This window comes from Adiantum capillus-veneris, chromosome 13 (assembly GCF_014529385.1).
Source record: "Adiantum capillus-veneris isolate H3 chromosome 13, ASM1452938v2, whole genome shotgun sequence".
NCBI lineage: Eukaryota > Viridiplantae > Streptophyta > Polypodiopsida > Polypodiales > Pteridaceae > Adiantum > Adiantum capillus-veneris.
Window position 1 is genome coordinate 92,073,234 of NC_140943.1, and position 12,626 is coordinate 92,085,859.

The window sequence follows — 12,626 nt, forward strand, 5'->3', positions numbered from 1 at the left end:
CCAAACCTGCAGAAACCTGGTCCATAGGAATGTACTTACCGTTGAGCATTTGTGATCGCATATACCAAAATGAGAGTAACAGTGATTGGCTTGCAATCATGTACTTGACAACTAGAGTATCAAGCGCGACCTCGCACCGTAAACCAATCTCTTCCTTTGCATACCATCCTCTGTCAAGAAGTTTGTCACAGGATGACTGCTGAAATGACTTGCACATGAACATAGTTTTCGTAACACGGATGTTGTAGCTATGAAACAGCTCTATGAAGAGTGCAACAGGACAAAAGTTTGCAATTCTAACCAGTTTGGTGGGAATAGAGCTACGTAGAGACCTTTGTATATCCTTGTAGAGCTTACTTCGCATTGCCTCCACCATTGTTTCCTCGGGAACTGGCCAGTCCACAGTGTTCCAATCGGTTGGTAGAAGCACTTTCACCAACATGCCATTCTTATTCCCTGAGCTGAGTTGGTAGAAGTGGTCATAAAAAAATATTCCCTCATCAACCAGTCTTTTGCTACTCCTCCCTGAATACTGTAGAGAACCAATGTGGGCATGAACAACATGGAAGAGGCCTATTATGCACTCCACAGGCTCCCATTGCTCATAAGAAGAGGGATAAACATCTGCAATATATATAAGAAGAGTTAAACTAAGAGTATCAATAAGTACAAATGACAAATCTAATGTAATTGAGCTGTGAAGAATGGAGACATTGCTCATAACAAGCGGGAGAAACATTGCAAAATATATAAGAAAAGTTATAATGAGAGTATCAGTAAGTTCACATGTCAAGAGTACTTACAACTGCAACGTGGTTGATGTATATGTGATACATTTCCACCGTTTGCTATCACCTCTGGATGGGTAAACACATGCTGAACAAGAACTTCCTTTACAGATCTTTTGCCGATTTCAACTTTGAAATCCAACACTCTGGCCTTCCATGCTGAGCGGTAAACGTTGATACCACTAGATCTCTTGGGTCTTCTTGGTTGCATGAGGACCCATGAACCTTTGTTTATCCTTTGTCCAACCCATTGGTTCTCTGCACTTATTGAAGTTGATATTGTAATTGAGGATATGCTACTACTTGGCCTTCTAGGCAAAGTGCATTTGTTGGTTGTTGGTATGAGAGACAGTAAACACCTGGAGCCTCTTGGGCGAGAAGACATGGAAGCCATAGCTCTCAGAGAAAAGCTTTAGTGGAGGGAGATTCACTTTGAAAGCATTCTAATGGAGGGAAAGTGTTTTAGAATTCCAATATCTTGTGCGGGCTTAATGGTCACCCTCCAGTACGTTAATGACCATAAGAGAATATCAGAAGTGGGACCACATGCAAGCACCTAAAAGCTCGGTAAAAGGAAGGAAATTACGATGCTACAATCCTAGATTCGTGAAAGTTTTATGCTATTTTCTTATTTTTTGAGTCTTTCCATGTACTTTCCTACGTAACGTAGCCTTCGTGCTCATTGGACGCGCTCTATTATTCTCTCTCTTCATATGGCCCTCCAAATGACCTCTGAAATTTCCTAATGGCATGTAACCACAAAACCATCTTTCAAAAACCTAGAATGCTAATTTTTTTACAAAATAGAGCCTTCACAAACATGCTTTGATGGTGCCTCCAAAGGGCAATGAGGCAACCATATCAGATTTCTACAAAGGCATCAAACTGTCAACCATATCAAATTTGTACAAACGCATCAAACTTGCAAAATTTAGATATCCAAAACGTACATGTCATAATTTAGCATATAAACAGCTTTGGAATATGTACTACATCTGCAAAGTTCTTCCCACACTTTTTATAAGAATTGAGCTTGTACAGACCACGAGACAAGGTATCTAATGCCAGAATAGTATCACTTGAAGTAGGATCGTGAATATTTGTCATCCACAAACTTTACAACAAGACCAAGTCTTGTTGATGCACAAAAAAACATCAGATTCTTCTTGATGCCATGCACAAAAAGTACGTCCGAAAGTGTGAAAGATTTTCCATTAACTACATTGTGCACAATATTTTCTACTCCTTGAACTAGATAAATCAACATAAGTGAATGGCCATGAATGACTTCGCGTGTAGCAATAAGTTGCTCATTGATATCTTTGATTCGAGTAAGAAACCATTTCATATTCCTCATGATAATCTTTGATTCTAGTTGTTTGCACAAATATGCTAACTTTTACCTTTTTGTGACTTGCATACAATCCAACTAGAATATCCCAAGCCTGTTCTGTTGTTTTTATTGGACAAATGTGAGGAGTAATGGTACACTTGATGGGAAACACAATCAATAATATGCTTGTGTATCTCTACTACCCCAACAAGCCTAGTCAATTGTAGGTAAAACAACGTGAGCACTATGAACAAAACTGCTAGAATATGTAACATCCTCTGTAGAACCTAAATCCATAGAACCTAGGTGTACATCAAAACCTTTAACAATATTTCATACACCCTTGGAAATAAGTGCATACTGCATCATGTAAGCCCACAATGGATAGTTGTCTCCATCCAATTTTCCATCAGCAATTGAGAACATCTTGAGCTCTCATATTCTTATATGCCAAAAGGTGTGAGAAAGGTCAAAGTTAGCACCTTATGTGTTATATTGATAGGAAGTTGAGATTCAATAGTTGAAAATGTGGTTTTAATGTGTGAGTGCTGGTTGGTGGACTCGACCTTGCAATTAAGTACAATTGATCACCTACTAGATGTCCAACCACATTGCCTAAGTGACCATCAATATCTTATGCCAAAAACAATATGCTCAAAGTTTTCAACCTTCCCCCTCACACCCAAATAAGGCAATGACCCCCTAACCACAAGGGCAAGACCTTTTTCTTCCCAAGGAATTAATAAATTATTCATTATTATTTTTCTAAAGTCTTTACTTCACGTATTTGCACACACATAAACACTCGTTAAAAAAGTCATTCTCTCATTCATAGTGAAATATTGGGCCTGACGTAGAAAATGTGCAAATTGAGTAGAAATTGAAGGGAAACTCTTCATGCTATATAGCACAAACCATAGTAGACTTTCAAAGATAGAAATTTACAATGGAAAATATTTTGTACAAAAGGACAACATTGTTTGTGGAGTATCTTACAATAGTGGATACAGAGGCCTAAACTAGCCTCATCAAAGTTTTGAGCACACTAAGCTACTTATTACACTCATCAAAGCTCACCCAAATTGGAGAAATTGAGCAAGAGTGTTGGCGATTCTACAAATATGCCCAAATGGATGCAACTTGCTCTAATATCAATTGTTAAGAGTTAAGGTTGCAAGAATGGATAGAATGATGGACATATATAGAAAGCATGGGAAAAGAACCTCCTAGAGACGGAAAAAAGTGCTCGCGCAGTCCTAAGTGTGTTCATACACATCACTATTATATACATTGTAACAATTGGTAGATTAAACTATGCCTGTGCAAAATAGTAATCGAGAGGATTTGCTAGTAAGTATTTAAGTAGCAATTTCACTATGTGGTAGTTGACTTACCATAGACTTGCCATGTAGAAAGTCTGCACTTGGTATATGGTAAGTCATCGTCTAGTGAGAGACTTGAATATCTAGCAAATTCTCATACTTGCTATTTTGCACTTGCTATTTTGCACTCCTCCTAGTTTAACTAGCAAACATCTAGCTATATTATATTTTTTGGCTACATGGGAGTGGATCCAAAGCTCCTTGTGGAAGCCTCTGAGAAAAATGTGAGCATTTCACCTCACAATCACGAGAATGTGTATTTTTCCTCCATGTCCAATAAAGCAATGCCAAGCTTATCGGTGTAAATGTTGGGGACATCCTACAATCACTGCAGGTCAAGAGATCGCCAACAATAAACTTGATTTGATTGGGCATATCTTGCAATAAATGCAAGAGCAAAAAAATTATCTAGAAAAAGATGATCACATTTTTCCACACATGCATACCAAACCATATTCAAGCATGATATTTTCAAGAAGGTAGATTACTAATCTGATCCTATTTTTGTTTCCCACAACAATGTCCTGCATAATACACCATAGTAAGTTCTGAAGAGCACCGTACTGACAAAACATGTCTAAGGACGACATCTATTTTCAATAAGCATTGGCATTTTTTGCTGAGACCACCCTAGTGGTTCATCCATTAAGCACCTTGGAAAAAGTGAGTGCACTTGGACAAGATGCATCTATAGAAACCTTGAAAAACCCTTGCTAAATATATAACCTTTTAACAGAAGCCTATGAGCGCTCACTCTGCATTCATGAAAAATAGTGCAACCTTCCTTGCCATGTCAGTGGGTAATTTCGCATGAGCATACATTGCAAGAGACACACAACCTTGCATTTGCTGATAACTATCGAGAGCTTCTTTTGTTAGATCTACCCTTTATTGCATATATCCAACCAAAGAGACCACATCCTTATATTTGCTAATAATAACATAGAGCTTCTATGGATCAGCCTCTCCTTGTTCAATGAAAGCATGTCCATGCACAATATCTTTTCCAATAGATTTTGACTAACAATCTCATCTCATAAAAATTCACCTTTGTTGATGCAACCCACTACATTTTTACACCTCTACACCTTACTACTAAGCTAGTCCTCAATTTGTTTGTCCACAACAACTTGCCACGAGCCTTCAATACAAAAACTATTTGCCCAAAATAAATGATAATGTAAAAGATATAACCTAGCAAGCATCTTAAAAGAAGCATTCAAATCAACAATTTGCTTCTCATCCACTCTAGTGAACATGTAAGCAACATAGTAAACAATGATCAAAAGTACATCTGCACACTTATGACATACAAAGTGCTCAGATGTTTGACTATTTTATGTGCAAAGATAGTAGCATGTATTCTATTGGCTATATTCCATACACTTCCTCATGCAAGTCACAATCCACGTCTATGTTCAATTGATGGCATTGCAACGATTATAACTTGCAAATACACAAATGCTACACGTGGTAGGCGTGCGACAAGTGGGAACAATAGTCTCATCAAGATCTACACTCTCCTAAGCACAATTGTCACAAGGCTAGCCTTGTAGCAATAAACACTACCATCTTGCTTACATTTCATGTAAACCAACTTAGTACCAATGGTCTTTTTGCTAGGAGGCAACTAACATAAAGACAAGTAAAGACCATGTGCCATTTTCATAACATCATATTCAATTTCCATGGCAACCAACCAATTGTTGGAATTGTGCGTCTTAGCTAATGAAAAAGGTTCCTCCTTACGACATACTCATAGAGCCAAAGCCACGCAAATAAAGAAGTAAAATCTGAGACATAAAAGGATTGTAAATGCAACCTACTTCATGCATCCCATTTGTAAAGACCCGAAAAGGACTTTGATGGTTTGGAAAGTGGTATGCATCCATATCACGTGTCTCCACTCCATATGGCTAAGTACATGTCCCTCATCCATTGGCACGTGATTGCCTTCAAATGAGGCATACAAAGAAAGCTACACCAGCAACCACAATGACTAGCCAAGCAAGTCAATCAATCGGACAAGTAGTTAAACGACCACTTGACTAGATAAGAATCTTACATCAAAAGTGTCACCACGCTTGGAACAATTCTCAACGAACAACTCACTAATTTTTGAATAGTGACATGCATGCCACCAAACTCATACATCCTCTAATGCATATATAGGCTAAGTCAAATTTTCAGGACACTCATGACTCACACACTTACTTCCCAAAACATAGTATCTTCAAAGAGGGCCAAATGTACAAGGTTACGAACTTTTGCAATGTCAAGAGACTCCACGATGAAAGTTGCTTGCCTTATTGAGTCAAGTTCTAGTTAATAATCATCACAACTGCCATCTTGGTGATGTGACCGCTCCCCTTGGGTAAACATGTGAGAAATGGCAGAAGGTATTTAGTATTATAGCAAGGCTTCGTTCATAAGAACCTGATGACAGCATGGCGATGTGTGTCACCTACCTACACACACACAAGGTGTAGAAGTGCGAGAACACCTCAAAAGGCCCGAAAGAGACAAAAAAGATGTAATGAGAAACAAAAAATACATCATGAATTCAAGTTTGGGAAAGATTCAGTGTGAAGAAGAATGTGGTCAAGGGTGGACATGGCGGGTATTTGAAGTCTCAATCGAGTCAGCATGAAAGCCAGGCATGAAATTGTGGAAGAGGTGAAAAATTTGGATATGGTTGCATTTCATACTAGGGTCAGCATGAGCATCACATTATTCGTGCATCAATGGAACCAACAAAATTCTAGCAATACAAGTAGACTGTCCATTTGGCTGTCTTTGGACTCAGGGAGGGAGAAAGCCCCAAAGGAAAATGCTTGTGTTCAGGACGTTTTACCACTTTCGAAAGGTTTTAACTAGTGTTGAGCCATAACTCCCACTGTTCTCTCCACATTAATCCACCACCCGCCCCACAATTCCTTGGACAGACGTTACCACTTTACTAGAGTACAATTATTCCCACCTCTCTCTCTCTCTCTCTCTCTCTCTCTCTCTCTCTCTCTCTCAGAGGGCTCCCCCCATAGGCCCCTTTCAGGATTGGTGCCCCTTAACCAACATGACACCAACCTCAGCCAGTTGGCAATCACACACTACCAGCCCACAGCAGCATCGTATCACAACCTCTCCATCCCTTCCTGTCCCCCTGTACAACCGCAGGCCCCGGCTCATATTACATCAGCATTCTCTCAATCTCTTCCATCTATTAGTCCGTCCCCCTCTCAGACAACTTGATCCTTCACCTCCGCTGACCCCCTCTCTCAGACAACTTGAACCATCACCTCCGCTCACTGCTAGCAGTTGTACCTTGCCAACTGCAATTTGATGTAAGGGATCCAGTGGTGGCCTCATCTTTTTCGATGTCTTGAGTGTCCAGTAGATGACTGACACACAGCTGGAGATTGACAGGGTTCATGAATCCTGGGCATATAGATTGCTCATTTCGCACAACAAACATTTGTAACCTGGAATAGCCGGTGCAAATGCTGGGGGTTGCTTGACACACCCACGAGCAAAAACATAGTTTTTTCTCCAAATAGAAAGATCGAGGTGGATGAGGCACCCATCATGCAATACAAGGGCCTTCCTATTGCACCTTTAAAGGGCAGAAGGGGGAGCCCTCTTTCGCAAACTCTATCCAATATATATTCGCTGCTATGATGCGCTCTTATCCTTGTGCGCAATTAGATATTGCTATGAGCTACCCAGTAATAGACAGAATAACCGATTATCTACTCAGATTAATTGTATTTGATTGATGTTTACTAGAAGCCCGAGGCAAATCTGTTTACTAGACGGCCACATACAAGGAGGATAAGATAGTCATGAGACCTCTTTCCTGTTTCCAAATATAGAACCTCTCCACGCAGTGACTACAGTGAAAAAGTAGGACCCTTCTTTTGAATTCAAACTACTTAATTTACAAACCATCTGTCATGCAAAAATCACATCATGACAAATTATGTACAATGAGCCAATGATGAAAAGTCAAAACATCATTCCTCAGCTCTCAATGTCCTTCACAAACCCCACCTTAAGACAATAGACCAGTTTATTTTGATATCAATCATGAAAATTTATATTGAGAGCAAGCAGCTAGTAGCCCTGGTCTAAAAGGTAGTCACCAAGCTTTTCTACAATGGTGTTGCATTCGGGAGGGGTGACGGGTTCATCATAAATGCCTATCACCAAGGCAAGATTTGTCTTCTTTATGGTCACACCACCTGCACCCTGTTAGGGAAGCAAGTAAAGATTCATGAAAATGGAAAAGACTTAAGTTCTCGATAAAACACAAACCACCATTTCTTTAACTACAAAGACAAGAAGCTGACCATCAGAAAATTGCAAAAACTTTATGCAAGGACAAGAACCACAGACTATTTGATCTCCTTTGAGTAAAGGTATAGCATGTTATTTACCTGGCTCCCTCCTACTGGACTAGAAGCAAAGACAATGACAACAAATACAAACATCTAGAAGAGCCCAATTACCTTCTTGCCACGGATAACAACCCCTTGCTCACCCTGGAGTACAAAATACTTGGCCCCACCAATGAACAGCCCCCGTTGTGCTATATCACTCGAATCATTAAAAGCATTCACTATAGTGGTTATTTCTTCTGGTAAAATCTGCAGAGACAGAAGAGATAAATTTAAGTTTCCTGAAAAATGTTCTTAACAGAAACTAGCAGAGCTAGATACAAACCCTGTTTTAATGCATCATCAAGGTGCATGTGTGAGTGTGAGTGCAGGTGCACTTGCGCACACACTCTTAGGCGCGAGACAAATGGAAGTACAAAAAATCACCGACTAGAAACCACAAGCGCCACACGCATTTACACACATCATAACAAGTCTGGTAAGAAAAAATGTTAAGCAACAAGGAAAGCCAGTAAATGACTTCTGTAGGTGTCTCGTGACTATAATTCATATATGGCCGTGATGTGGGAATGTCTAACCTGCAAAAAAAGAACAGCCTCCAGATGCGAGCTGTTCAAATTCATATAAGCCAAGTTCAAATACCTCAAGGAGTCACATCACAACACCAAGCTGATAAACAAGAGATAAAACCAGTCATATGTGATAAATTTTGCTCGCCTGTATCTGCTTGTAGCTCACATGAATAAGCAAACCACTGCCATCAGATGGAAACCATAAAAGAGAATAAGGACATAATCAGCACTTTTCTTCAATATTCTGATCAAGTATCTGTTTGAGGGTTGTACTATTAGCAAATTATTGCCATCAGGTGAAAAGTCAGGCATAACTAAGTGTAAGGATGCTATAACAAACACGAAATTGAAAACTTCAACAACCAAACAGTCAAAGAAATTCATCCCTCTACATGGTAAGTACAGGGTAAAAAATGGCAAACTGACCACCTCAATGGCATCATTAGAACTAGCCAGAGTCCTTCTCCTATAACCACTGATCCATAATAGAAGATCTTGTGCTCATATTGGCGCTTCAATGCACTATTATGTGTACACTCGGCAAAATCAAAACCAAAACTCTTCCCCTTATCTTTTCCTTCACTCCTGTTCTTTTGAAAAAAGAACTTCTACACACACTAATAAATTACTTTCCCCGTCAAGCCTGACAAAACAGGAAAAAGTGAACAATCATCAAGTGCAATCTGTGACCTTGCCAGCCAACAAATTCACCATAACCTCTGATGCATCTAACATTGTGCTTATCTGCAACTGACAAGACAATAAATGGATAATGGGAGAGAATACAAGTACAGCACAGATGGTCGTCAGCGACAAACACACAAGCATAAGTACATATACCACCCACCACTGCCCCAACCCGACATCAAGCACTTCCAAAGACATGGTGTAAAACCTGAATCAAAGGGTCAGATTCAGCTTAAGCCGGGGAAGACTAGACAAGACAGGGAAAAAAAAGTCTTCATTTTCGAGAGCTCAGTATCTGACGATAGCGGAATGAACCATAGGATCTCAATCCAATGAACCAGGTCGTCAGTAACCAAAACCAGATCCGTTGCAAAATGATCCAGGATAACGCAACAAGAATGTCAGTGCTGAGACAACAGCAAGACACAAAGACGAGTAAAAGAAGCCATTCAATGGAGCTAGTCAAAGAGAACTGTAGATCACATCGCCATATCTAACACAGCAGACAAACGAGAGGATCGGGAGCCTCGTACCTCTGGGAACTTCTCGCTGGACGCCCATAAAGTGCCTTCGACGCCAATAATTGCTGCAGAAGTGAGGGTGTTACCCCCGGCAAGAGGGCAGAGAAGGTGGTCATCAACATACACTTGCCAAGACATGGTGGCTGTGATCGACCGTGTATGTGAGTGAGTGTCTGTGTGTGTGGGCGTGTGAGAGTGCCAGTGCGTGGGCGAGCACTCGTGTCAATTGTGTGTTTGCGGAGATGAAGGAACCCTAGAGCAGCAAGATGATGAGCGCAGATGAGGATGCGGGAGACTTTTGTGTGATTGCGGAGAGTGAGAGCATGATTCTGTGAGGGTGGAAGTGCATAATTTTCACTTTGGGGAAAGAATGTCGCCAGTGTTTACTTTTCCTTTTCCGGCCTTTGCCAGCTTGTCCATCATCGATTCCATGGAGTATTTTGTTGGCAACACCAGCCTCAAAGCTGAATATGCTATCAGTCTGGGGTCACACACTCCTTTCGTCGGTAATCGATGATACGTCAAAGACGGTTTCTATGACACCTACACAACCAAGCTAACAGCTAGCAAGAGTGAGTTGGTAAAGGAAATCATCATGGATCTTGAGAAAGACTTTAGTTTAACTGATTCGGACCTGGATACGACAAGGAGCTCTTGTTTTTATGATGGAGCTACGGATTGTCTCCCATTTCTCAAGAGAACACCAGACATGCCTCATCGTTTGTTTACTCCTTCCAAGTAGCATCATGTAGTGACACAAAACTCCACATTTAATTTCGTTCACGTGCCCAAACCGTGGCAGCTAATGAGCATTTACATAAAAACTGTTGACTTTCACAAGTCCAAAGTTCTTCATGTGCGTAGGTTATAAGGTTTCTTTTACTCGATTAGCCTAGCATAGGTTTTGCAAACGTTGAAATGAGGTCCACATGGACAAGTCGTGACCCTTGAAGAAAATGGTCAACGTGAAAAAATCATGCAGGTATTTTCCTTGTAAGAGTTGTAACAGCCTTCACCCAATGCAAGGAGCTTATGTGCCAATCAACAGACAAACTGAGGACTCTGCCTATAGCTATAAGGAACAAGGTACCGGAGCTCCTAGTAGTTAGAGGCAAAGTTCTCAATGAATTTGTTGATTCTCACAAGTTGCTTGCAAAGGTTGAACACTCATGCTTCTTTCGGGGAATACTTCATTTAAGCTCGCGTGCTTTTCCCACATTAATTTTTATTCAAGGTATGAGAACTCAAAGAATTTCAACCTCAGAAGGCCTTTTATCGTTAGAAGTCAGTTGTTGGGATTTGTGGGCTTTGTCCTATGTTTTATGCATTTTGGTGTGTACCTTCTCTAATCTACTAGGATGCCTATGTGGCATAAATCATGTGATATACCATGTGATAGCATGCTTTTACTTTCCACATACAATGTTAATGTTTATGGCGAGGTTTTACCACATGATGTATCCATGATGTCTGTCATAATAATCAATATCTAATTCTCCTAAATGATTTTCTCATGTTAAACTGATCATTTAATATGGGGAAGTGACAGGGGAGAAAAAGCTATAATATTGGTTAAGCTAGCAGACCGGCCACATTAGGGATCCAAAGGAGGGAAAATAGGGATCCAAAGGGGGGGGCATCTGCAAAAGAGCAATGTGCAACAATGGGCTTAAAAGACCCTAAGGTTCAACCCATTAAGACTTCCAAAATGCTAAGGTTCCAAAATTCAAAGGTTGTGTCCAAAGGTCAAACATTAGGGGAATTGTATGCTTTGTGTGTGTCACAAAAAGTCTTCATAATCCCTACATAGGAGGGGGACGAGCCTTGCAAGTAGGGGATGAGAGAGAAACTCAAACACACACTCACAAGCTTCATTTGTACACAAGGGGAAAGAGGGACACATGTCAGCTCCCTAGCCCAGATGCCCACAAGGTGTACTCACATCCTATTGGATGGCCTTGGAGGTGGACCAATGAGAATTAGGCTAGAGTAAATCTAGTTTCATTAATTTAAAAACACTTAATAAAAAACCCAATAAGAATTAAGCTCTCCAAAAGACTATTGGACAGTCTCCCAAGGGGACCAATGAGCATTCAGCATCCCAATGGTTTGCCTGATTCCTATTGGCCAGGAGGCAAAGGGGTCCAATGAGAGTTTAGTTGGATTAAATAATTACATAAAGCTCTCACAAAAGGGGAAAGGGGGACACATGTCAGAAGGCTATCACTTATGCTGCTTAATTTCCATTGGCTGAGGTTGGGGAGGTCCAATAGGGCTGTAGCATGAGTAATTAGCAAGGGGGTCGACCAAGAGAGAGAGGGGGCTGATTTTTGCAAGGCATTAGCACACACACACACTCACACAATCTCATGTGTGAAGCAAAGAAGACTCTCTCTCCTTCTCAAGCTTTAATGGAAAGCTTACCACCTACTCCAAGCTTGTGAGAAGGGAGGCCTACACCAACAACTCTTGGCTTTGTGATGCAAATCCAACCAAGAGCCAAGCTTCAATGCATGCTCATCTCCTCTACCATGCTAATTACTAAGCTAAGCTATGCTAATATGAGTGATTATGTGAGGAGATGTACATCTTTCTCGTAAGAATACTCCTTCTTCCTCTCAATCTACTCTCATACCCCGCTAGCTCTCACAATCTTCGAAGGTGTGTGAGGTCTTGGGTCTGAGACCGTGAGGGAATTGATGTTGTGTTTGATAAGTGTTTTGCTTAGTGCATGAAGTTCCATCTTCATTGCACTAGCTACTATTGAAGGAACACAAAGAATTGTATTGTGAAATGTCTCTCTTGATGGGAGAAACCATAATACAAAGCCTTTTGGAGGGGGACCGGCTCCATGCAAATCTGGTCCTCAACTGTTGTCAATTTCTTAATTTCTCTCTCTTTTGAAGTATTGTTCATGCTATCTAACTAGATATTATGCTTTTTGTTGCT

The 12,626-nt window shown here is 40.5% G+C and overlaps 1 protein-coding gene across 1 annotated transcript; it reads right to left on the reverse strand.

Annotated features, from left to right (window-relative positions):
• Window positions 1–7,391: 7,391 nt before the first annotated feature.
• Window positions 7,392–10,009, reverse strand: LOC147444444 (profilin-like). The gene is made up of 3 exons (XM_086527048.1): window positions 9,690–10,009; window positions 8,009–8,146; window positions 7,392–7,748 (listed from the first exon to the last, which is right to left on the reverse strand). The coding sequence occupies exons 1-3, from the start codon at window positions 9,813–9,815 to the stop codon at window positions 7,614–7,616; spliced, it is 399 nt and encodes a 132-aa protein (XP_086383174.1). The 5' UTR covers window positions 9,816–10,009; the 3' UTR covers window positions 7,392–7,613.
• Window positions 10,010–12,626: the final 2,617 nt, after the last annotated feature.

Excerpts from the sequence above, each read along its gene's own strand:
- LOC147444444 (XM_086527048.1), bottom strand. The coding sequence starts at position 9,815 with ATGTCTTGGCAAGTGTATGTTGATGACCACCTTCTCTGCCCTCTTGCC. Across the intron at positions 8,147-9,689 it reads CCAGCGAGAAGTTCCCAGAG|ATTTTACCAGAAGAAATAAC; the intron begins GTACGAGGCTCC and ends CTGTCTCTGCAG. Across the intron at positions 7,749-8,008 it reads TTGTTATCCGTGGCAAGAAG|GGTGCAGGTGGTGTGACCAT; the intron begins GTAATTGGGCTC and ends CTTCCCTAACAG.